This window comes from Pollachius pollachius, assembly GCF_949987615.1.
Source record: "Pollachius pollachius genome assembly, chromosome: 4".
Taxonomy (NCBI): Eukaryota; Metazoa; Chordata; class Actinopteri; order Gadiformes; family Gadidae; genus Pollachius; species Pollachius pollachius.
The window spans coordinates 14,388,711-14,414,863 of NC_136937.1; the positions used below are offsets into that span (position 1 = coordinate 14,388,711).

Below are 26,153 nucleotides of genomic sequence, written 5' to 3' on the forward strand. Positions count from 1 at the left end.
GCTGACACATTCGAGCGGAGCGTGCATCTACTACTTATTATTCCTCATTCACGGGACGCATGTGGGACACCGTGGGATAACGTGTTGAGAAATGGGAACCGAAAGGGAAGTTTTCACAGCGCAAACCGTATAGTTGTTGACCGGTGAGCCCCGGCAGGCCTACATGGAAGTGGCCAGCGTGCGGCGGAGTGACTGGTGAACACTTTGTTGACAGCTAACGTGAAGTTAAGCCGCGGAGGAAAGCGTCGGTAACCGGCCTTCTCGAGCGGCTCCGGGGGCCACAATACCCGGGTGTTTTGGGACTGGATCTTAATCTCAGGTCAGCTGACAACCCATTGACTGGTAGGTGAAAAGTGTTTATTGCCAAGCGGCAACGTGCTTCGTTTTGAGAGCCACATTGATAACATCAATTATTAACAGTTTCAGTTTGTTTTTAGGAAATGTGTGTGGATTGGGTTGTTATGTCCAAGAGATGAACGATCTGTCGTATGTTACTGTTATATTATTCTAACAAAAGGGAGTTTTCCCAAAGGTGCATGACACTTTATTGTATTATTCTCATGAAAAACAATTGAAGTCTAACGAACCAATGACTGAACAGCAGGTCTTTTAAACAACATGGTAGATGTTAATCGGAAAGTGAAAGAAAAGCATAATTACAATTACAATTAGGGCATTTAGCAGACGCTTTTATTCAAAGCGACTTACATCGGTTAATACACACAGTGACACACCGACAGCAGAGTCAACTATGCAAGGCGACAGCCAGCTCGTCAGGAGCTAAGTGTCTTGCTCAGGGACACATCAACACTCAGATAGGAGGAGCTGGGGATCGAACTAGCAACTTTTCGTAACAAGGCTCTCCGAAAATAACAAGATTTCTAGTTATTATATCGTATAGTAGGCGTATAGTATATTATATTGTATTGTAGTATAGTGTAGTAAAGTAAAGTGTAGTGCAGTGCAGTATAATGTAGTGTAGTATAGTGAAGTAGCTTATAGTTATATTGTAGCCTATAGTGTATTGTAGTATAGTGTATAATAGTGTATTTGAGCATAACAATAATGAACTAATGTTTTTCTTTGTCATACGGCTTGTTATAGTCACGAGTGCTATAGGAAGCGAGTGTGTGACTGCTTAGTGACTGTTCACCATATCATTCAATATATGTTGTTACTATGCAGTATGCAGATAATTGGGTTGCATTAAATATGTTGAGGATTAAAACGTAATATTTACGTTTTAGCGTCATTTTTTTAATCAAAACATTGCTCTGCGTTATATTGCAGATTGTGATTGGTATACATTGGACATGTTTCTCCTATCCCGGTATACGATTATGGAGTGCAATGTGGTATGATTTTGCATATGAAACTACTATCAATTTAGATATAGGAACACTTTGTCTATGGTGCTGAAATGGTAGTGGTTTCTTTTGACCATGGCAGTTTGTTGAGAACGGCGAGTCGGCCAGACGACATATTTCCAAGAAAACCAGACGGCATAGTGCAACATCCAGCCGTCTGTGACGAGGCGCTTGCAAAATTTTACACAAATAAATAAATGATGTAATCGGTTTAAAAACCACAAACAAATCGTAAGTGTACTGGTTACGGTGTGTGACCTTCTGCCAAAAGTGCCCCCCAGTGCCCTAATCGACCTGTATAATCAAGGAGCAAGATGCTTTAGCTACCCACCAATAACATGTATGTGAATTCACTATCAATCCCATAAATTGACGGAGCGTGCTCAGTGATTTAACAGAAAATTCGTTTGAAAAGGGGAAATGTTTGTGTGGAATGAAATTAACCAAGCTTTCGTTTCTTTGGACATTCTAATGTTGTCTACCAGAACTTGGAGAGGTGGTAGGAAAATACATGCAGGCCTGAGGCAGCAGTAGCCAGCTGCAGCAGTGGGGCTGTGCTGTGCCGAAAGGGTCTGGTGCTGGAGATAGCACTGACCTCAGCCCACATACAGGTCCTGATAAGAAAGCAACAACAAGGAACTGGGCTCCTCAGCCAAGCGATGAACTCATGGGCTGCCCAGAAGGGCACCTATTACACATAGAAAAAGCAGAAAAGGGAGAGAGGGGGGACGATTGTGTCCTCACTTCTCCACTCCCCCGCCTTTATATTATGCGCCTACGTCTTCACTTTGGCTTCCCCTTTTGGTCCAGGGAACTGGTTTTCCCTGCTTTGTTTCTAACAGCTAGGAGTCCTCTAAAAATGAATCAGTCAGACCAATAGGAAAATGTTCAAATGAAGTGTTTTTCCGTCACTTCCGTATTGAGATACACACGTAGAGCAGGGATCCTGTTTTTCAATGGTGCAGTGTTCCATGGACGAAGAGATAAACAAACATATTCACGCCTGCATATACATTCCCCACGCAAGTTTTCGATTTTTTTGATTGTTAAACATTGACTGATTGTTATTCAAGGAAAGTTATCTCTCCCATATTAGGATATTTTTCAGTTAAGTATCAAAGTTTTTCTTTTGCAATTTTAATGTCAACCCCGCAAAAACATGAACAAGGCCTATAGGTTCTGGCCCAGCCAAACTGATAGAGCTAGGACTTAGCATTTCAAAGGTTAGGAGTTCGATTCCCTCTGTGGGTACCCTGTGTTATGCGCTTAAGGTTTTGTATGATGCCTTTGATGGACGAGTCCACCAAATAAAATGTATTTTATGTATTTCTAAAACCACTTAGCCTTTTGAAGCCTTCTAGATCACAAGAGCAGGGTTGAGGCAGGTCAGGGATTCTCTAAATGACCAAGAAGTTACGAAACATGAACATCTGTTAAGATTCTGCTAGTTTAGCTTATTCTTCAGTAGCAACGATACTATCAACATGAGTCATTCAAAGCAAAAAAAAAGCACATTTAGATCTGTTGCAATGCTTCTTCCCCACACGTTTGCTACATTTTATTGCATGTCCATGGCTGTTTGCATGGCAAGTTAACTCTTATTAATTGTTTGTTACGTGAAAAAGTTAATAAACTGTCATATAAATAGATGCTTACAGTGAGATTATAGTAATAAAATATTGATCAACTCTAATAAAGTAATACATTTAAAAGTCTACTACTTCTGGTTATTACTTAAGAATATTAAAGTAATACACATTACTAGGGGGGCTGCAGCAATAACCGCATCACCGCGGTGACCGCCATATGAAGAGGTGCACCACGGTTACCAGCCCATATTGCTATACCTTGTTTTTCTTAATCTAACCATGTGAACAAAAAAAACATTCTAAATACCTAGGTTTCTCCACAGTGGATCCACATAACATTTAGCAGATGGTAGCGTTAGTAATGCCCAGACGGAAAACATCAATCTTGTTGCAAAGCGAAATGTTGTCATCGGCGGCTCGGGTGCTTTTGGTATCTAACAACAATAATAATAATAATAACCCAACAACAATGTTGAACCAGCAAATTAGACCAGACGGCGCGTCGCATTGGCTTAAAAGAGCCAGTGAACCCACTGTTTCAGCTGGAATTAAAACACTGAGATTAAAAAAAATGGCTTTTGGTTGAGAGTTTTAGGAAAGAGGGGGTGTGTTATCCCCATGGTTACGACCCATGGCAACTATTATACTTCTTTAGTAGCCTGGCTGTCTAGCAGCGTTATAACTGTGATATTTTATATGAACCGTGCCGAAAAGCTAAACTTTCTCTCGGACGTCGCCGTCAGTCTTTGCCCAGACAGAGCTCCACACGTCCACACACACACACACACACACACACACACACACACACACACACACACACACACACACACACACACACACACACACACACACACACACACACACACACACACACACACACACAGGGGCCGCCGGGGCCCCCACAGGGCCCCCGGTAAAAGAGAGCCACCTGGGTTCCCGGCAGAGCGTAACATTCACATAGTGTTCTGGGGATGAAAGTGAAAACATTGGGCCGGTAGTTTTATCATAATGCCAGCTACGGACAGACAAACTGAAAAATGACCTGCACAGAAAATGGCACAGGTAAAAAACGCAGCAGTGAAGACATTTCGATACCGTGGCAGACCCACTCATTATGGCAACATAATGGAAACAGATATCTCAATGTTGCAGAAGACCTTTGAAATGTCTAGAGGTAATATGCTACAGGACTTTCTACATGGATCCTCCAATGTCAAAGGGCCTCCCTCGTCAACACTGGGAATTTGTTGTGTTGTGTTGGTCTAATTTAAGTTCCTTGTTGGTTTATAGGCCCTCAACACACAATTTCTGGCCTCTCCTAGATATGCAGCTTCTATTTAGTAGCCAGGGAAGGACATTTATTCATAATTAGCTACAGGATTTTACGAAAATACTCCACGATGACCACGACCACGATGCTAGCCCAGTGAAACGGGATGGGACATTCAGTCGGTCCATTTCCAAAGAGAAATACCCAAATGGTCTACAGAAAGACTTTTCTCATTTGTGCATTGATGTGTTGACTGGTCTCCAGTATCTATGCTGTATTTATTTTACATACATTACATTATTCTACTATTATTAATTAGGTTAAAGCTTCACTCTCTAACTTGTTCATTGCTCACTTTCTTTGGGGATTATTTTTGTGTCTTTTTGTGTTCAGACCCTATACTAATCAATTTATTGATTAGTATCCCCCCCTAGTCGGATGGTGCCCCGGTGCGGCCCGCGGCCCGCATCGCGCTGAGGGACATGGAGCTAGCCACGGCCGCCGACGGCCGCTGTGCCCCCCGCGGCGAAGCGCCCCCTGCAGGGGAGCAGGAGCTAAAGCAGTTCCCCGATGGGTGCCTGACGGTGGTCCTGTACCACAGGGGGAGGGGCCTGGCCCGGGACGGGGACAAGAGCGGGGAGGACGCCAAGCTGACGTACCCGCCCGGGAGCTACGTGGGCCAGGAGCTGTGTGTGGACGCCGCCAAGGCCTGCGGTGAGTCGGACGGGGGCTTACTTCCACCGTGGTGCTGGTTCTATAAGGAGGCTATTACAGTAGCCTCTCTGCTCCCCACCACAGTGAGCGTTATGGTTCTGCTGGTTTGGTGACACACCGCTCCAGTATCCCTCTTATTGGTCATACTACTTTTTGCCATCTTTGGGGTCTGTTTGTGTGTGTGTGTGTGTGTGTGTGTGTGTGTGTGTGTGTGTGTGTGTGTGTGTGTGGGGGGGGGGGGGGGGGGGGGGTCAGGGGGGTGGTCCCAGTGACAATGGCTAATCCTGGAGTAGGAGGTGGTGCACTGTGCTGCATCAGAGTTATAAATGACTGGCCTCAGTCTTGAGCCCTGAGCCTTCAATAATAATTCCCAAGGAATAAATTGGGAATTGGAAAACGAAAGGGTTGATAATAACCTTCCATTTATATAGTATTTATATTTAGTTTTAAAGTCTTGTGTTTCTGTTTCAGTTTAGTTTTCTATACAATGATACGATGATTGTATGAGAAAAGTAATCAAACTAAAGAAAAGTACACATCTCTAGTCTTTCTCACAAGGATATTTAAAGCGGATCATTACAAACCACCGTGCCTCAGACTTACTTCCTGCTACAGAACACAAATCGTTGCCTGGGTTGTTTCACTTCCTATTGACGTCATTGGCTGCTCTGTGATTGGAGGGCTGAATGGCTGTCAGCCACAACAAAGGGCCTTAGATACAGTACAGACGAGAATGACCCAAATAATAGATGTTATATGATATAATGCTGAGTATAATAAAGTTATGTGGTAGATTCCTCCTCTCTCAAGGTGCTATGACTTCTTTCCTTTGTCTATATTGCTCTTTAAGTTAAAAACAAACACGATATTAACATTTTATCAGGAGCCCTGTAAACAGTTAGATCACATTTATATACTTCCATCTGTAAAAATCGACGTTTATATTTAGAACACAAATATACCTTGATTATTTATATGCATATACATTGATAAAGATAGTATGAAATAAAGTACATTGTATGTGACAGGAGGTTGTGTATTGTGTTCCCCTCTCTAGGCATCACTCCGATGCACTTCAGCCTGTTTGGTTTGATGAGGGAGAGCGACCAAATGTGGCTTCCACCCAATCACGTGCTCAACCTGGAACCGTCAGCCAATGAGAGAGTCCTGTTCCGAATCAGGTGGGTAGAAAGGCCGTTAACTCTATAAATGAGCGTGTGCTGCTTTTTTACTGCTGAGACTGAATCAGATGTTAACTTTGAAACTATATTGAACAATATCATCAATTTGATCTGATTGCTGAAAAGGGAACTGTACTTTCCATAGTACAACAGATCCAGTATAATTGGATCCCAACCAACACTACCCTTTTCTCCCTAGGTACTATTTCCCTGGATGGTACAACAATGGCAGTTCTTCCTGCGCCCACCGCTTCGGCACTGCCAAAGGGACCGAGAGCCCTGTGATGGATGACTGCACCATGACATACCTGTTCTTCCAGGTGAGCCTCTTCCTTCCCTCATGGAATGTCTGGGACAGGGCGCTGATTCACTGGGACAAGATCTGCCTCCTCATCAGGAAAAGGTCTTGATTGACATGCAAGCATGACCAATTACAGACGTTGTACGTTGGGCAACTATTAGAAAACCCGACCCCTGGTGAAACAAACGCAATTTCGTCCCATTTGTTTTGTTATATTCTGTATTGTAAGATCATTTCAGAATAATTTGCTCATAAAATGTGTACAATTGTGACGCGCAGAATTTTTTTATGCGAAAACATTGTAATATATAGAAATGCACAATCAGAATTATCGTGATTGGGCTTTTCGTTTTGGTGAAACTCATTTTCCCATGATTCCCTTCTACCGCCCCGCTCCCCACGCCTCTTCCTGTGCAGTGGCGCAGTGACTTTTTGAACGGCTGTGTGGATGTGCCCCTGAGCCAGGAGGCCCAGGCAGAGTGTCTGGGCCTGGCCGCCCTGGACATGATGAGGCTGGCCAAGGAGGGTGACCAGAGCCCGGTGTACTTCTACAACCAGACCAGGTACACGCAGACAGACTGGCAGACAGGCTGACAGACAGACAGACACACACACACACACACGCACGCAGGATGTCACACAGGCAGACAGGCATACACGCACCCACGCAAACACACAGACGCACGCATGCATGCAGTACCACAAGCAGACAAACAGACTGACAGACTGGCAGACCAACTGACAGACAGGCCTGCAGACAGACACGCAGATAGACTGGCAGACAGGCTGACAGACACACACACACACACACGGACGCAGGATGTCACACAGGCAGACAGACATACACGCACCCACGCAAACGCACAGACGCACGCATGCATGCAGTACCACAAGCAGACAGACAGACAGACAGGCACCAAACAGACATGCATACAGCCACACACCCCTCACAGATATTTGTCAAAGAACCTGGTTCTACTGCATTGTTTGCGTTTGTGTCACGCGTATGTGATGTGCCGCGTGTTAGCTACAAGACCTACCTGCCGATGAGCGTGCGCGCCCACATCGCGAAGTACAACATCCTGACGCGCAAAAGGATCCGCCGGCGCTTCCGCAAGTTCATCCACCGCTTCCGGGACTGCAAGGCGGCGGTGCGCGACCTACAGCTCAAGTACCTGATGTGCCTGGAGACCCTGCTGCCCTCGCTGCACGTCGAGCGCTTCCAGGCCAACAAGGTCACCATCGTGGTCACCGGCAACAAGGGCATCCAGTGGTTCCGGGAGCAGGAGGCGGAGCCCGGGGAGGAGGTCAGTGGGAGGGGACGTGGAGGACGGCGTTACTAAGTGGGAGAGTATCACGGCTGGATGGCTGTTGTAGTGTCTAGCACTAGCTGGGTCTCTTGCACTTATTCTAATACGTGCAGCAAAGATAATTATAAAATAATAATCATATTATTATCATATAATTACTATTTTAGAAAAAAATCACCCAATCTGCCCTGTATATATACTGTTTGAGAGTGTCAAACCAAAAAGGGAGCGTTTAGGACAAAGGGCCTTGTTTTCTTAAAACACGACTCTCTCCCCGGCATCCAGGAGACGTACTGCGACTTTCCCGAGGTCATCGACATCAGCGTCAAACAGGCCAGCAAGGAAGGCTCTGTAGAGGGTCGCATCGTGAGCCTCAGCAACCAGGACAAGCAGAGCATGGTACAGCGCCCATCGCTCCACCCTGACCTCCACCCTGACCTCCCCCCTGACCCACACCCTGACCTCCACCCTGACCTCCACCCGGACCTCCACCTGACCTCTATCCTGACCTCTATCCTGACCTCCACCGTGACCTCCACCGTGACCTCCACCCTCTGCTGCTCTTCTGCTGCTCTGTCGGCTCTCGACACTCAAATGTTCTTCTGATTTAGCCGGATAGCGGGAGATAATCTATGTGACATTAATCGATGTGATGTTAATTGATAAACATCGAAAGTCTAATAGCAGATGAGCTAAAATCTTGGTGAACTTGTCGACCAACTCGGCTAGCAGGAGTACACCTTTAAAAGGTTTCAAATCAACAGCATGTAGACAACCCACTGTAGACTGATTATTCAGATCCCCTTCTGAGAGCTCTCGTCTGGAGGAGATTTCTAAATAAATACATCCCAGAGTGTATCAGAGCTGTGGGTTTCCCGATAACAACAGTTACGGATACTAGTGCTTTGACTAATACGATGACAACAGATACCAGATGCATCAACCTCAATCAAAGTTCCTGTTCCAGTCAGACATGCGTCACACAATGAGTGTGTTTGGTTGAAAACCAAAGGCCAATTACTTTAAAAATGATCCTGGCACACTGATTGTCAGCCTCAAAAGTATTTTTACAATCTTTGGTCTTTTTCAATCCCTACAGGACCTGGAATTTCATTCTCTGCAGGAGGCCCTGTCCTTTGTGTCATTGGTGGACGGGTATTACAGGCTGGTCGCCAACGCCCATCACTACCTCTGCAAGGAGGTGGCACCGCCGCGACTCCTGGAAGCCATCCGCAGCTACTGCCATGGGCCTGTGTCGTGAGTCAGATAACACACAAACACACACACATATGCACACGCACATACATACACACAAAAACACACACACACACAAACACAAACACACACAAACACACACATACAAACACACACATGCCCACACGTACAAACACACACAAATACTGAAATACATACACATTTCAATGTCTTTATTTGTGTCCGCATTTATAAAATACATTGCAGGGGCACAAATATTTTCAGTTGCTTTTGATACCCTACATCCTCAAAACAACATGTTGTAATGCTTGAGTCAAACATGCACAGAGTAGACAATACGTACACATGAGCTTATTCAATCAACGTTGGTTGCACACAGTCTGTTAACATACAGAGAAAATCTATGGGTACAGAAAACACCTCCTCCTCCAAATAGCTTGGCTGCCTATAATGGAGGAGATTGAGCAATATGTTGCAAGCTGCTTTGCTTTACATTTGGACAACCTCATAATTCTCAAGCCTCTGACCACCAGCCTGTGGACATGACCTAGGCTGCCGAAAATAAAAACGATGAGCTGGCATTTATAGCCTGAACGTATAATAGCTTGCACTAATGGTTGGTACTTAACTTGTTTAGTGAGGAAAGCTTCCTCTAAACTTGAGTCAAAAGTGCAACTAACTTTCCATAGCAATACCTCTCTGCTATTCTCATCAATCACAATGACATCTGGTGTATTTGCTGTTATACCTTGAAATACATGGGGGTCATTGCATTGAAACATTTCTGGTTTCACACATGAATGTTTGTATCCTCATAGTAGGGCTGTATGTGTGCGATGTTACTGGAGCAGGGGGGCGGGGCGGGGTACTCGCTATTATTCAGAATGATTTGTATCGCTTTTGTTCTTCTGTTTTGCCACAGATATGAAAGTTTATTGCGTTTTACTTTCCTGGAATGTCGGCTTTGTACGGCCCCAAGAGAGGGCTGGATTATATCCCTTACAAAGCGGAGTTGTATCTCAATCCAGGAAGCGAGTGAAGCTGATATTAATTCCCCAGGGAAAGGTTGGCCCACTGGAAGTTTCTTCAGGATGCGTGCTGTGTATTTCAAAAAAAGCCCTCCATATGATAATCCACTCAATATGCCATTCTTGTAGAATACGCCGTTGAGAAGTGATATTAATCTCATCCACTTGCCCGGATCTGCAGACGAAAGGAAGTGCGTTTTTTGCTGCACTTTCTTTGTATCCAACGTCTCTCTAAACGCCCTTTCTGCCATTTGGAAATCATTCCAGTGATGTTCAGTCAGTGGTCCAGAGAATGTTGAAAAGTCTGTGTAGGGATTTGATCTACCCATAGCGTCGAGAGTAGGGTCGTGGACAGCCCATGCTTGTTGGTAGATCCTGCCGCTTCTCAATGCTTGTTTGTAAGCACCCCTTAACGCCGACACGGCGCACATGATTAGAACAAGTTTGCAGAACATCTCAGCAACTGACTACATTAACGGCGGCAGGTACGACGGGTGCGGTTGTTTCAGTTTTTACAAAAACAACATTGGCGTCGAGCGGTGCTTCGCCCGTGACCGGCGTCGAGCCACACACGTCGAGCCACACACACACACACACACACACACACACACAAACACAAGCGAGACAGCCCCAGCGGAACACCCAAGCCGATCTAAACCAAGTTGGTGTATAATAATTGAACAGAGGCTAAACCAAAACAGCAGATTGTGAGTAAGTTCAGCCTGCACGCAGGTTGTTTTTTTATTTTATTTATTGCTGAACTGAAAATAGTATATTCAAATTCACCTATATTACATAATTTCGCTTTGCATCTTTGGCAGTGTGGGAAATACCCAGTGTGAATCGGGGGCCCCCCCTAGTCAGGGGTGCTCATCTCTGAGAAGTTCTCAGCCGCAGGTTTTCATACAGTTGTATATTCCACATTTATTTTTAGCTCTAGACAATTAAAAGGTCACAACTATGGTAACAAACTTTTTTCAATGAACGAATGAATCAGTATTGTAGCAAACCCGCCTTCTAGAGTGAACCAACTCCTCCCCAAACAGGACACAACATAGCTGGCAAAAAGCCAAAAAGGCATGTTTAATCCTAAATAAAACAGTCTCATACGGAAAATAATACAACAACGAAAAAACCTGGGAGGGATCGACGGTCCTATCCCTCGTGGGTGGAATCCCGTCACCCACGAGGACCGGTCTCTCCATACAGGAGCCCCATGGCTAGGAGAGCCCCAAATGAGTGGAGAAGCAGGCTATTTAAGCCCTGCTTCTCCACCTGTTCCCCAGGTGCTCTGCATGTCCTTAATCGGCCCCGGCCAGGTTGCCGCAGTATGTATAAGTTATTCTTAAAAAATAAAAAGCTCCACAGCCCGCAGCGCAGGTCCGGGGTAACGCTTGGTCAAACACTTTCCTTCATCGCAACCTCGCATATTTATTGACCGTTGGCCTCCCTGATCCAACATCACCATGACTCAGGCCGTTGTGTGTCTCCCCTTCCTAGGGTCGACTTCACCACTCATAAGCTGCGTTGTTTGGGGAACCACCAAGGAATGTTCATCCTGCGCAGCAGCCCCCGAGACTACAACACATACTTCCTGTCCTTTGTTGTGGTGAGTTCAGTTCAGCCGTAACTATATCTACACCATAGGTACTGTTGTGAGTTCAGCTCAGCTTGGGCTTTATCTATACCATAGGTTCTGTTATGAGTTCAGCTCAGCTGGGACTATATCTAACAGGGGCGTAGGAATGAGTTTAACATTGGGGGGGACACATATCGGAAACCTGACAGATCCGGTATAATTTTTAGGTGGGACAAATGCGCCTGTCTCCGATATTGGAGGGGACACGTCCCCTCCGTTCCCCCCGGTTCCTACACCCTTGATATCTAATACCATAGGTACATAAACACATTAGGTCATATATAGAGGACCAAATTGGCAATGATTTCCAGTGAACCACTAGAGGGAGCCATATTACCACGTTCCTCCTCGAAATGTAGAACTCTCTAGTTTATTGTAGTTTAGCTGAATTCAGTGTAGTATTCTCCTAGAAAGATCACCATATTCTAGATTTACTATGAATGAAAACTTCAAAGAATTGCAATATTCCTCTTATGATGTATCGCAATATTCTTCTGATGTAAAGTACTACAATATTCTTTTAATGACGTATTGCAATATTGCTAAACATCAACAGAAAACTTTTTAAAAAATAAATAAAATAAATGTATTGACTTCAATGAGAATATTAGAGAGTTATTCCAAGGAGAAGTGTCTAGTGGGCTCCTAATTGGTCATATGTATTTTTTTATTATAATTATTATTATTATTCATCCTATCATCATCCTCCTCATCATGTGTGCTGCTCCCCTCCAGAACGACTCAGGGGTGCACTACAAGCACTGTCAGATCATGAAGACGGAGGCGGGCGAGTTCCTCCTCCAAGGGGCCTCCCGGAGCTTCGGCTCCCTGGAGGATCTCCTGCACCAGTACCAGAAGGAGGTGCTGCGCACCGAGGGCTTCACCTTCCAGTTCACCAAGTGCCTCCCCCCCACCATCAAAGGTCCGGAGATACACTGCCCCCATATCCCCTCTTTCACCCCTCCCCCTCCTCCCCCCTTTCTCCCCTCCTCCTCCTCTTCATCCCCCCTCTCCTCCCCTCCTCCCCTCTCCTCCCCCTCCTCTCCTCCCTTCTCCTCTCCTCCTCCCCTTCACCTCCTCCTCTTCATCCCCCCTCTCCTCCCCTCCTCCCCCGTCCTCCCCCTCCTCTCCTCCCCTCTCCTCTCCTCCTCCCCTTCACCTCCTCCTCTTCATCACCCCCCCCCCCCCCTTGCCCCCCTTCCACTCTGCTATTTTCCAGTGAACAGAGCTGGCATTCTATGACTCTATTTCCCACTTAGGCTAATTAACGTCCATTTTAAAATCCATCTTAAAGCCACTTCCTCACTTTCTTCCGCAAAGTGGGCCTGTAATTGTGCGCTCATTGTTGAAATTTCTTTCCTCAGGAAAAACTTGAGACATTTTGACAAATGTATGTAAATGTCGACTGCGTCAGCAACGTCTACATTATGCCAAATTACACGGTTTGGTCACTTTGACACCTCAATAAAAGAAGGACATTGCGGCTTTGTTTGAACGAAACCCTGGAGGAAATATTGACAGCGCCACTCAGCGAGGCAGAGCCCTCATGAGTCAACGAGGGTGATGGGACATGAAGGGATGAGAAAGATGTGTCAGTGTGGGCCAATTGTTAAATAAGGCTCTCATAATGATAATAAGTCATATGAGTCATAGCCGCCACCAAGTTACACTTGCGATGATGTTACAACCCAATACGGTTTGAACAGTTTACTATTCATCTAGCAGACACTTTAATCCAAAGTGACTGGAAGTGATCTATTTAGATGCATTTCCACAAAGCGCAAGTATGAGTTACGGGGCTCGCCTTAAGAGGCCTACAGGTAGGGGGGTTCCTACCCCTACTAGACCTCCTGTATGTTGTATGACCCTCTCCCCCTCTCTCTCTCTCCTCTGACTTTGGGTAGATAAGTCCAACCTGTTGGTGTGCAGGAGCCCCCAGGGGGTGGAGGTCCCTGGTGACTCCCTGGCCATCCACCAGCACCACATCAGCCAGATGGTGTTCCACAAGATACGCAAGGAAGACCTCACCCTTGTAAGATGCTATGCTCTGTCACCCGGCTGTGGCCAATGTACACACACACACACACAATGGATGGGCTAGCTGATAAAATGTACCATAACGAGATCATCATCAATGGGCCAATCAAGGGCCTTGATGTCCTCATTTGAACTCCAGGGGTGACATTGATTGGCCTGTTGTTACCTTCTTTATCCTCTCGCTCTCCCAACCCTGGTCCCTCTCTCTATCTCTCTCTCTCTCTCTCTCTCTCTCTCTCTCTCTCTCTCTCTCTCTCTCTCTCTCTCTCTGTGTTAAGACATTATTTAGTAGTGTTAATGATAGGAACTAGAATAACAGTCAATGGGTATGGGGCTGGGGGCCAGTCATTACATAAAAGCAACCTACCAGTGAGTTGAAAGGAATAAATAAGCCAAGAAGCCACAGGAAAGCTTGTAAGACGAATAGCTCCTTATTGGATAATGACAAATTATTTACACATGAATGAAGTTAAATGAATCAACCCAGGGGTATGTTAGTATGCTACGAGTGTCACACTACTTTCACTTTGGTGAAGAGTTGTTTGTGAACATTTTGAAGGAAGTGGATGTTAGATTTGGAAGCGGTCAGGGGCAGAGGATCAACCAGGGTTGAGGTGAGAGCAGGCAGCTGGGACAGCACCGACCTACAGGAGGTGGAATGAGTTGGTAGGGGAGCAATGGTCATTGAGCCGGTTTGTTCCTGTGTTCTTGTGTCTTCCAGAACAAAAGCCTGGGCCAGGGCACCTTCACCAAGATCTTCTGCGGCGTGAGGAAGGAGCTGCGGGACTACGGGGAGGTCCACGAGATGGAGGTCATCATCAAAGTCCTGGACAAGGCTCATCGCAACTACTCTGAGGTGAGGCCTGGTCCGCCCGTGGGGTCCTGGTACTAGGAGGACCGAGTAGGTGTGCTGGACCGCTGGTCCACCCATGGGGTCCTGGTACTAGGAGGCCCACTAGGGGGTCAGGACCACTGGTTCAACCGTGGGTCATGGTATCGGAAGACTTCCTTCCATGTCCTTTTTTTACTTTCATCAAACCATGGGTATTTTTGAAACCCAGCCAATAGGTTCTGGGTTTGATCCCCAAGATCCACAGCCTATATGTAGGCATCCTAGAGCAGGGTGTCTAATCTCCTTAATGACGATGGTTTCTAAATTCAGTGTTGATCACGTTGGACATAACCCTCTGCGAAGTGACACTGACTAAAATGTCAACTACATACTAGCAAAGCTGCTGGCAGTTACCACACACAAAATATTTTCTTCAATGGATCACTCCTAAATGTATCATTTAATCCTTACCCTAATCCTTTCTTTCTCGGTTAACCCAACAGTCTTTCTTTGAAGCTGCCAGCATGATGAGCCAACTATCACACAAACACCTGCTCCACAACTATGGTGTGTGTGTCTGTCGAGAAGAGAGTAAGTGTACAACACACACACACACACACACACACACACACACACACACACACACACACACACACACACACACACACACACACACACATACACATGTACGTACACACATTCACACACACACACCTACCCATCCACCCAAACGTCGGTTTAATATATGTTGCTTTCCAAATCCAAATCCATCCATGGACAACATGCAGGATGCTTGCTCTAGAATGACACTCATTTCATTCAAACGCATTAAAATCCCCCCACCTCACCTGAAAGTGATTCTCCACCCTCTAGAAATCACTAGAGGGTGGAGACGTACCGCACACTTCAGTTAAACACTAACGAGACGGCTTCCCTCCCTCCGTCAGACATGATGGTGCAGGAGTACAGCAAACTGGGCTCGCTGGACATGTACCTGATGAAGAAAAAGGCGGGTGTGAACATCCCCTGGAAGCTGGAGGTGGCCAAGCAGCTGGCCTGGGTGCTGCACTTCCTGGTGAGACGTCCAAACCTCCTGCTGGCCTTCACCCCACACACACACACACACCGCCAGCACTGTGCTCCCTTGTATTACCGTGGTACAAGATACATTATGTTTGATGGGTTACGTTGATGTCCGTAGTCGTAACTCTGTCTGGAAATAAGAAAATGGTTCACAACAGCAACCCTAAATACACAACAGTCCACAATTTACAACGGTTTAAGAACACCATGGAGAAGGTTTCTGCTGTCGTTCAGCTTCTGTCCTTAAAGACAGCCATGAAATGCCATTGAGGGTCTACATCACTTCAATAATAAAAGCATTGTGCGAGTTACCATTGAATTAAGATGGGGAATGTGCTGAGGGGCTTCCAGTGGGGGGGCCGTAAACGGTGATTACAAAGTGAGCCATTTCACATCAGAACCGTCAATTAATTCTCAAGTGTCAATGACGCAAGTCATTGACTTAATCGGTAGAACTGAAAGTGGCTTAATGCATGTAACCTATACATTATCATAACATTGTTCATTATTAACTAGTATGAAACCTGTATGGTATTTTTATTAGGGCTGAAAAAGCGATTTGGATATTTAAATGCGATTAATCACATTATTCCCATAGTTATCGCAAATTAATCGCACATTTTTCATCTTTTCAAAATGCACCGTTAAGGGCGTTTTCCATGTTTTTAACACTCTTATCAACATGGGAGTGGACAGAATATGCTTACTTTATGCAAATTGGTGTATAGTTTTTATTGGGAATCAAGTAAGAAAAAAGGCACTATTTAGTGTGTCCGGGCCCGGGGCCACGAGGGCTCTTAAAGGGGTTAGACACCTTCAGATTTATTTTCTGCCCCCTCTGTCTAAGGTTTATGCATCCATAGAAAAATAGCAGCCGTCAGTGAATGACTCAACACACCATGATAAAAAACTTCATAAACACACATGCTTAGCCTTAGCCTACATTTTCAAAAAACACAGCGCAGAGCAGATAAACCATAAGCATAAAATTACTAACTGATCAATTAAAAGAGCAAAAGCAAGAAAGTATTCAGGCCTCGTCAGCATCAGGCCTAGGATGCTCGGTGGCAGCTTTAGTAAATCAATACCTTACCATAAGGTGCATGTTGTGTTGTGTAATGAATTACACCCATCACTGCTTGACGTTCAGGGGTAGTGGAAGTCCTTTCTGAGGGCTTCGTGAATAGCGTCATAGGATTTCTCTGTTCTCTCTCTGTTTATTTGTTTTGTTTTTGTTTAGATCTCCCAGGTTTAATGTAATATTATATAAGTGCATTATAGAAAGTGGGACAGAAGATTTTTAATTTATTTATCTTGAGTGGAATGACACATATGTCATACGCATGCTTTCCTGCAGGGGGTGCTGCCTCACCCACAGCACTCCAACTCCTGGGAGTGCTGTGGGTGCGCACCCCCCCCCCCCCCCCCACCCCCCATGTCCGCTTTTCAGAAGTGTCTTGCCATGTGCTTTAACCAATAGTTACATTCAAGAGACCACAGTTTGCAAGGTAAAAACATCATAGTCTGGCCCTCGAAAAAGGTGCTGCAATGAAAAAAATATATAGTATTTTGAAGTGGTGGATTTATATCATAGATTTTTGCAAGTTGTTTTATTACATTGGGCTAAATGGTTCCTCGTTCTAAAATCCGTATGCGGATATGTTGTGGTCTTCTACAACATTCATGGTGTACCAGACTCATGTCTCTGTGGCGCAATTGGTTAGCGCGTTCGACTGTTAATCGAAAGGTTGGTGGTTCAAGCCCACCCAGGGACGATCTGTTTCTTTTTTACTGTGTGAAACGGTATTTAACAGTCCAAACCTTCGACCTATAAAATGTGAAAAAATGTGTTCCCAAAAGCAGATTTGATAGAACTGCTGTGTTTTCCCTTCCTAACATATCCTACAGTTGACCCCTTATCTACTGAATGTCTGGAGAGAAAAGCTAGCTGGCTTATGTGCTGTCTAGGAATTTGATCTATGTAGGAGCATAGATATGTTCCATTTCACCTTGTCTTAAGATCATATAATGAAAATGTTTTTTTTCTCAAAAGCCATATTTCTCTATCTTTATACAAACTTAACATTTAAGGGGGCCACAGGGGGCAGGCAAGCTTGTTCTTAAGGGTAGCTCCCAGGGCCCCATGTCCCCTTTTCAGAACCCCCAGTGAGCACAAAGTGTCTTTCCATCTGTTTTAACAAATAGTAACGTTTAACCGATTGCAAGGGGAAAACATCATAATCAGGTCCTTGAAAAGGTGCTGCAATAAACAAAAATTGTATTTTGAGGTAATTTTTGCAGATTGTTTGTTCAATTGGGCATAATGGTGGCCTCATTCCCTAATCCCTATATAGTGTGGGGAACACTATACATACACTCAGAGACGTGGAAAAGGTTTGATAGGTGATGATTCTAGGGGACCCTAGGGGGAGGGGGCTCTGGATTTTTTTTTTTATCAAATGCTGCATGGTGAATTGCCAGCCCGGCTAGCTCAGTCGGTAGAGCATGAGACTCTTAATCTCAGGGTCGTGGGTTCGAGCCCCACGTTGGGCGCTATCCTCTTTTAACCTAGCCCTTCTGGTGGAATGTTTACAAAAAGAAACAAGCATTCCTGCTTGGTTCTGTTCGATTATACATCCAGACTAAATGACATATTGTCAGCATGTTGTGTGTTCAAGCCCAATGTTCGGCATTGATATTCTTCACATACTTTAGAGGGAGCCAGCTTGAGGATATTTAAACGGACTGGTGTTACACTATATACTGTTACTCCTCATAAAGTGTGACACCAGGGGTCGCTGTTGTCACACTTTATAACGTGCACAAAGGTAAATCATAGACTGCTAAAACCATAGACGTGCTTAAACCATAGACCGAGATCACCACTAATTAACATTGTATTTCTATCGCTCAGTCGGGATTGGTTCATTTGTTTTGTTACACCGGGCGATAGCCCAGTGAGTGGCTGAATCAATGCGGTTGATTTGCCTTTTTGGTGGCATCACAGGTCTTACTTTCTTGCAGAGCTGTAGTCAATATGACCTTTGTCGAGTCCAAGACCAGGGCTTGTCGAGTCCGAGTCCAAAAAGGTTAGAGTCCAGGCCAAGACCGATCAATCCGGTCCAAAGAAAACGGTCCAATCCGGACCAAGACAGAAAAAAAAGAATCCTCTTCGAGAGCACTTACTTACCTGCTTATAATTTTTGTGTGATGCATCTGATTTTGACAGAAAATCATTCATAAGTTTAAAAAAAGTACCTCTGTTATTGTGTCAAAATTCAGCATTATAGTTGGCTCCATAGCTGTACCGTTTCTGATGTATGAGCGAATCAAACACTCATCAAGCTTTTCACCCACGGTGCGATCTAACAGGAGAACAAGAACCTGATCCACGGGAACGTGTGTGCCAAGAACGTGCTGCTTATCCGCGAGGAGGACCGCAAGACGGGCAGCCTGCCCTTCATCAAGCTGAGCGACCCCGGGATCAGCATCACCGTGCTGCCCAGAGACGGTGAGGGGCTCTGGGGCTCTTTATGTTCGTTACGATGGAGCTCAGAACCCGGTGTCTGGAGAAACCCAAACCAATCAACGTCAAGATACACAGCAGTCAGCTTATCTAATGAGGGGAGGCCATTGGGTTGATGGCGTCCAGATATGTGTGTTTATCAGATCATCAAGAACAAAGAGTATGTTAGTGTGAAGGTAATCTCACAAATAGGATTGTAGATTCATAATCGAAAGTCTGAGGTGGGCCAGCTCAACTTTGTGTGACCGGCTGTTCACTTTGTTTTATTTCGTTACTTTCTTCCTGCCCATTCATCTTGCTGGAGACAGGGATCTGTAATCCTGTGATTGGCTTATGACTAAGATAAACTCAGCCAGCTCTTGTTCACTTTTGAAGCCTAAACATTCTCTTCTGACATTCTTAGAAAAAGTGTCTCTAAAGGTTTCAAACCAGCAGTGTGTAGCCACTGCAGAAAACCATCTAAATTCTACATTTATTATTTCAATTCTCATTCTTGCAATTTCTGGATAGAATTTTATCTACACTTATTGTTAAAGCTAAATACATTAAATTTAATGTAATTCTCTCTCCCCTCCTCTCCACCCCAGTCCTGATGGAGCGTATCCCCTGGGTGCCCCCCGAGTGCATCCAGAACGCACGCAACCTGAGCCAGGCGGCCGACAAGTGGAGCTTCGGGACCACCCTGTGGGAGATCTGCAACCAGGGGGAGAAGCCACTGAGCAACATGGACATCTCCAAGGTAGGAGGAGCACCCCCTCGTCATAGGGGTCCGGGGAAACTGGTCCAGCACACTGTTATGTTTATGTATATATATATATATATATATATATATATATATATATATATATATATATATATATATATATATATATATATATATATATATATATTTATATATTATCTGCAGAGAGAAACAAAACGTGAACTCTGAGATCAGGACAGTCTCACAACGTTAGGCGTATCGAATAGATAGCAATTGACTAGACCTTCTTCAGAAAATCCAACTGTGAGTTGGTGATTGTTACATCCGTATGTTTCCACCAGTCGCACAGCTTTTTACTTTGTGTTCCTACCTCTTAAACGTTCTAGTCTACACAGACAAAAGGGAAATCTCAGACTCTCGATTTACTTCTAAAAATCAGTCAGTGAATCCAAAGCAAATTATCTTATTGGTGGATTTTGGTTCTCCTATTCAACAACCTGGCAACTGGCGGTCTGGTGCTGCAGAAGAACCTGTTTTATGAGGACAAGCACCAGCTGGCCGTCCCCAAGTGGACCGAGCTGGCCAACCTCATCAACAGCTGCATGGACTATGAGCCGTCGCACCGGCCCTCCTTCAGGGCCATCATCAGAGACCTCAACAGCCTGTTCACCCCAGGTCAGAGCAGCCTACACACACACAAAAACACACGCACACGCACTCCATTTGATCCTTTTCTAAACAGCACCTCTAGCTAAACGCCTGACGGTTCTGATGATGAGATGCTAACGTACGGGCCGCTCCCTGCTCAGACTACGAGCTGCTGGTGGAGAGCGACATGCTGCCCAGCCCGACCAGGGGCTTTGGCGTCTCCCTGACCCTGGACCACCGGGAGCCCACCCAGTTCATGGAGCGCCACCTCATCTTCCTCAAGCAGCTGGGCAAGGTGAGGCTCCACACCCCCAAGTACAGACACACCAACACAGACGGGGAACAAGGTGAGGCTCCACACCCCCTAGTACAGACACACCAACACAGACGGGGAACAAGGTGAGGCTCCACATCGCGCTCCCCCAGTACAGACACACCAACACAGACGGGGAACACGGTCAGAGGACAAATTAGGCATGAAACCATTAAGAGGCATGGCCTATCGAGTACTGGGGGGAGTTCCAAATGACTTTGAGGGCTCCATTCCAATATTGGGTTCACAAGAGATGAATTCATATTTGTGCATTGCCCTCTGTGCGCTCATATTATGACATCATCATTATATGTCATCTCTGAAGGGTTTTGCTCCCATACGCATATTTGCCTCGCTACGCAAACATTAATGTACCTCTCCCTCTCTCTCCCTCCCCCTTTCTCCCCCTCTCTCCCCCCCCCCCCCAGGGTAACTTTGGCAGTGTGGAGCTGTGCCGGTACGATCCCCTGCTAGACAGCACGGGGGAGGTGGTGGCGGTGAAGAAGCTGCAGCACAGCACCGCCGAGCACCTGCGCGACTTTGAGCGGGAGATCGAGATCCTCAAGTCCCTGCAGCACGAGAACATCGTCAAGTACAAGGGCGTGTGCTACAGCGCTGGTACGGGCCATCCCACTGGGACCGGCAGCAACGGCATTTGGGTTCTGTCACTGTTTTTTATCCCGCCGCTGCGAGGGTCGGCCGTCCCTCCGATTTTTGGTTTGTTGTATAGATAATTGCGTTTGTTGAGATAAACGCGAAGGGGGAGGGTTTGCGATTAATCAAGGGGGAAATACACCCGCGTATCATCTTTTATTGATGTTTAAATATCTAGAAAGTATTTCAAAACATAGAAAATGAGTTAAGACCTTTTGTGACACCATCGTCAACATTGTCAGCGCATTGACCGCGCTAACCCCCCCCGGGTTAATCCACCGGCGTTGTGCTGTTGCTCTGCCAGCTCCAAACCTCTGCTCTGTGATTGGTCCGTTTGCAGGACGGAGGAACCTGAGGCTGATCATGGAGTACCTGCCCTACGGGAGCCTTAGGGACTACCTGGTCAAGTACAGGGAGCGCTTCGACTCCCAGAAGCTGCTGCACTACGCATCCCAGATCTGCAAGGTACACAGGCCTGGTTCATCCTACACACGTCTATAAGGGTGTCTAGGAGATTCCCTCTGCGGAAAGAAAGAGTCTCCGTAATGGCTGAATAGTAAATCAGCAATACCTCAATTAATCGGTGTGTGTCTGTTCTTCTGTCTTTGCATCTGTCTGTCTGTCGTTCTGTGCATCGGTCTCTCTGCATATGTCGGTCTGTCTGTACGTCTGTCTGTCTGTCTGTGTATGTGTGTGTGTGTGTGTGTCTGTCTTCTGGTCTGTTTTTCTGTGTCTGTCTATCTGTCTGTCTGTCTCCCCCTGCTGCAGGGCATGGACTACCTGGCCACGAAGCGCTACATCCATCGGGACCTCGCCACCCGGAACATCCTGGTGGAGAGCGAGATGCGCGTGAAGATCGGAGATTTCGGGCTGACCAAGGTCCTGCCCCAGGGGAAGGAGTACTACACCGTCACCGACCCTGGGGAGAGCCCCATCTTCTGGTCAGAACCACAGCCCACCTCTGCTTAGGATATGCAGTTTGTGTGTGTGTGTGTATATATATATATATATATATATATATATATATATATATATATATACACACACACACACACACATACACATATACATATATACATATGTATTTACTTACTTAATTAAAGTGTCATGCACCCTTCTAGCTGCCCAGCACATCAGGGCTTATAAGACACTGTTACACACGATTGGATCGATCTGCATGATGACGCAGGGAGGAGAATGCTGAAAAGCCTTCTAGAAACGCATCGAGTGATCTCTCCTCCTGTGTTTCCTGCAGGTACGCCATAGAGTCCCTGACCCTCAGCAAGTTCTCGGTGGCGTCAGACGTGTGGAGCTTTGGCGTGGTGCTCTACGAGCTCTTCACGTACAGCGAGAAGACGTGCAGCCCCCCGACGGTACGGCCGTTGACCTTAATGGACAAGTCTTACTGCTAAATGAATGAAATGCATGACGCACTGAAGTTAAGTACTGGCTTGGGTGTTCAACTCCCAGCCGAAAGATTGTGGGTTGAATCCCCAGGGTCCACCACCACCTTTAGGAATCCTCAAGCCTTCCCCCCCCCCGGTCTTTAATGTTTCTGAATATACTGTAAGAGAACAGATAGTTTGACACATGGTGCTTATTTCTTTTTGCCCTCAGGTTTTGATGAACGAGATGGGCAATGACAAGCAGGGCCAGATGATAGTGTACCACCTCATCGACCTGCTCAAGAAACAAGGATACCGCTTACCAGCGCCTGACAACTGCCCCAGCGAGGTAACCCCCACCCCCGCTCGTCTACCACAGCAACCTAATCTTACACTAAGCCAACCATAACATTACACTTAGCTCAGCTAACCCGACCCTTTCAATAACGTTAGCCAACCCTTACACTAACCTAGCCATCCCTAGCCTTACACTAGATCAACTTTCCCTAACCTAACATCCGTCCCAACAGATTCAGAAGATTATGGCGGACTGTTGGCATGGCGACCCGGCCTTGAGGCCCACCTTCAGGGAGCTGGCGCACAGCGTGGACACGACCCAGAACAGCCTGGTGGGGTGAGGTTCAACCTCCGCCCCTCCCCTCGGGCCATCCACCTCTCTCCCGCTCTCGCTCATCAGATTTCCGGAAGTGAAGAGTTCTGAGCCGAATCATAAAATCCAAACCTCGTTCTGATTCCACGTTCCACAAACCTCAAGGACCCGTCTGGGGGATTCAGCTACACAGCCGTCCGTCCTGGTCTCCCTCAAACCTCCATGACCAAGGTCATTGGCCCCAATGACCTTGACTGAACCACCTCTGCCGAACAGCATTCAGCAGATACCTCAGTACCTCAACCACATTTGTCTTGACGTTGATTACAGAGTGTTACATTTGATGAATTCTCATACCAAATCAAGTCTTCCTCTCTATATTTTGAAGTGATGCTTGAGCAGGGCAGTTCCTTTGATATTTTGTAGCATTTAGGTTGTTCATGTCGACTGAAACTCGACAATGGCAAGTCGAATGTGAGTTGAAGTGTTTTTTCAGTTTTCTTTGATACAATGGCCCTGTTCCCTATTATATGTATATGACTAGTAGCCAGACGGGACTGCCTGGATACGATTCTACTTCAGCAGTAGACACCCAGCACCAGAAGTCTAACCTATTACATAACCAGCCATGCTACATACCTTGACGTTGACCTAATATGGACCTCCTCTTCCTCCTGACGCCCTTCTTATGGACTTGTCTGTTTCTGTGGAGCGTTGGAAGAAGCAGGTGAGGAGAAAGAGAGAAGAGGAGATTAAGGCAGAGGACCAAGACTGGGGGGGTCAGACCCTGAGCATGGATAGGGGACCATGGACCATGTCAAGGGGGTCTTAAGGAAAGCTTTGTGTTGAGTCACTGGTGACCTGGGAAATGGGAATTTTATGATATCTGCAATGACAGGATTCAAGTGCTCCATGTACCAAGCCAGAACAGGTGTGTATCATGCAAATTCAGTACGAAAGGATTTTTCTATTGTGAATATTGATCAGATCATATTTCATAATTCGATTATATTTCCTAAATATTGTGATTATTCTGTGTGACACACAGAACAAACTAGTTTACTATTTAAAAAGTGAAGCAGGACTCTTAGGAAAAAGGATGTAATGTGGTGGAAGTGACCTCGAATTAATCTCGACTTAAAAAGGTGTGCCAGTAGTCAGCCAGAAAGCATTTCATAAATGTTGACAGTGGGCCAACTAATCCAAGCAGTGTTTGTTTGTCATGCAGACGACAAGCAGCACAGTATTAGGCAACATCAGTCTCTTGGGATGTTTGCCTGCCTTTAAATGCAGCACAGTATTAAGCAAGACAAGTCTCTTGGGATGTTGGCCTGCCTTTACGTGTAGCACAGTATTAATCAACCTCAGCAGTTTGCAGAAATATAACATCAGTCTGACTGATGAATGTGTATTATATACCGTAACTAAGATTAGTTTTATTGCTTAGCTAATGGTGGGCTCAAGAAGGTCAAAGGTGAAAAGACAGAAGTCTAAACAGCAGTGAGTAGTAATACATGTCCTAATGCATTGGAAAATATTGAAAATATTGTTGATCATGTTTTGTGAAAGCCTCAAAGAATTTTGCAATTCCGGCAGTATTTTTATGTTGTGAATCGAAAAGCGATTATCTTTTTCTATAATAATCTAATGTTTTTATATCATTATTTCTTGGAAATGTGATAAAAACATTGTGGAATGTTTATTAATTATTTTATCGATCCTTTGTAAATTCGTACCAAATCAACCTATGATATCAATGTGGAATGGATATCGGGCATTACCAAACATTGAGTCATGTCAACATGCTGAATGTGAAAGAATGCTAAGCAGTTGTTTACAAGGCTCACACTGTCAAAGGATTACATTTGCCCTCCAGCTTTGTTGCAATAGCATAGTAGGAAGCCTACTGTACTATTGGCCCAATAGTATTGGGACTATTAGGACGTAGGCCATTCTTGAAGTTCTTTTCAGTGTTGCTGTGTGCTGTTATATTGGTTGATTTGTGTAGCAAATCAACATTGCAAAGAACATTGCAAAGGTGCTCCGCTGCCAGGAGAACTCCCTGAGTGTGTGTGGTGTTGGCTGGTTTAACCTGTTGCACACTGATTACTCAATGTGCAACAGGTTTGCAGCCTCACCTGGCCCCAGATTCCAATCAGACTCGGCCAGGTGAGGCTGATTCAACCAGCCATCGTCCACACACACTCCCATCGTTTGAATGGTGGCAATGTTATGATTGTATTGTAATGTTCTCTTTTGATGTCGATAACATGTTCCTTTTTTACATTTTTTTGAGACAAAAAACTAACAATTGTCCCTGAAATGAACGTTTGGGATGATTTGGATTATTCTTATGGATTATTATATTTCTTAAATTGCAAACCTTTGCCATTTTTTGTGTAATATTTAAAGATCATTAAAATGATTAACTGTACGTTTTCCCTGACGTGTCTGGTCTGTGGTAGACAAGGGGCCCCCACGGACCAGAGCTCTGGCGCCCATGACGTACAGTCCCTGGCTGTAGGCTATGTAGGCCTATATGTCAATGGTCATGCCGGGAGGATGCATACAGTATTGCCAATGTGTTTATAGCTCTCGTTTACTCACTGCGGGATGAGATGAAGATGTCTAATTTAATCGGATTCTAACGATATGAATACACACAATGTCCAAATGTTGATTTGTTTAGCAATATTTTTATTCAATATTTGTACCGTTGCAGGTAATTCGTTTACCACACCAGTGAAA

The 26,153-nt window shown here is 45.4% G+C and overlaps 1 protein-coding gene across 5 annotated transcripts; it reads left to right on the forward strand.

Annotated features, from left to right (window-relative positions):
- LOC307075241 (tyrosine-protein kinase JAK2-like) lies at nucleotides 1-25,839 on the forward strand. 5 transcript variants are annotated; one of them, XM_079735774.1, is made up of 24 exons: nucleotides 1-342; nucleotides 4,620-4,940; nucleotides 5,998-6,121; nucleotides 6,321-6,441; nucleotides 6,840-6,985; nucleotides 7,450-7,729; nucleotides 8,018-8,131; nucleotides 8,832-8,989; nucleotides 11,476-11,584; nucleotides 12,350-12,536; nucleotides 13,519-13,646; nucleotides 14,373-14,507; nucleotides 14,987-15,074; nucleotides 15,431-15,558; nucleotides 18,939-19,077; nucleotides 19,680-19,831; nucleotides 20,320-20,470; nucleotides 20,605-20,738; nucleotides 21,185-21,374; nucleotides 21,751-21,875; nucleotides 22,179-22,351; nucleotides 22,666-22,783; nucleotides 23,028-23,144; nucleotides 23,326-25,839. In XM_079735774.1, the coding sequence occupies exons 2-24, from the start codon at nucleotides 4,709-4,711 to the stop codon at nucleotides 23,431-23,433; spliced, it is 3,357 nt and encodes a 1,118-aa protein (XP_079591900.1). In that variant the 5' UTR covers nucleotides 1-342; nucleotides 4,620-4,708; the 3' UTR covers nucleotides 23,434-25,839. The 5 variants fall into 5 exon arrangements, with proteins under 5 accessions (XP_079591900.1, XP_079591899.1, XP_079591898.1 ...); XM_079735773.1 differs by having other exon boundaries at nucleotides 4,648-4,940; XM_079735772.1 differs by having other exon boundaries at nucleotides 4,661-4,940.
- Nucleotides 25,840-26,153: the final 314 nt, after the last annotated feature.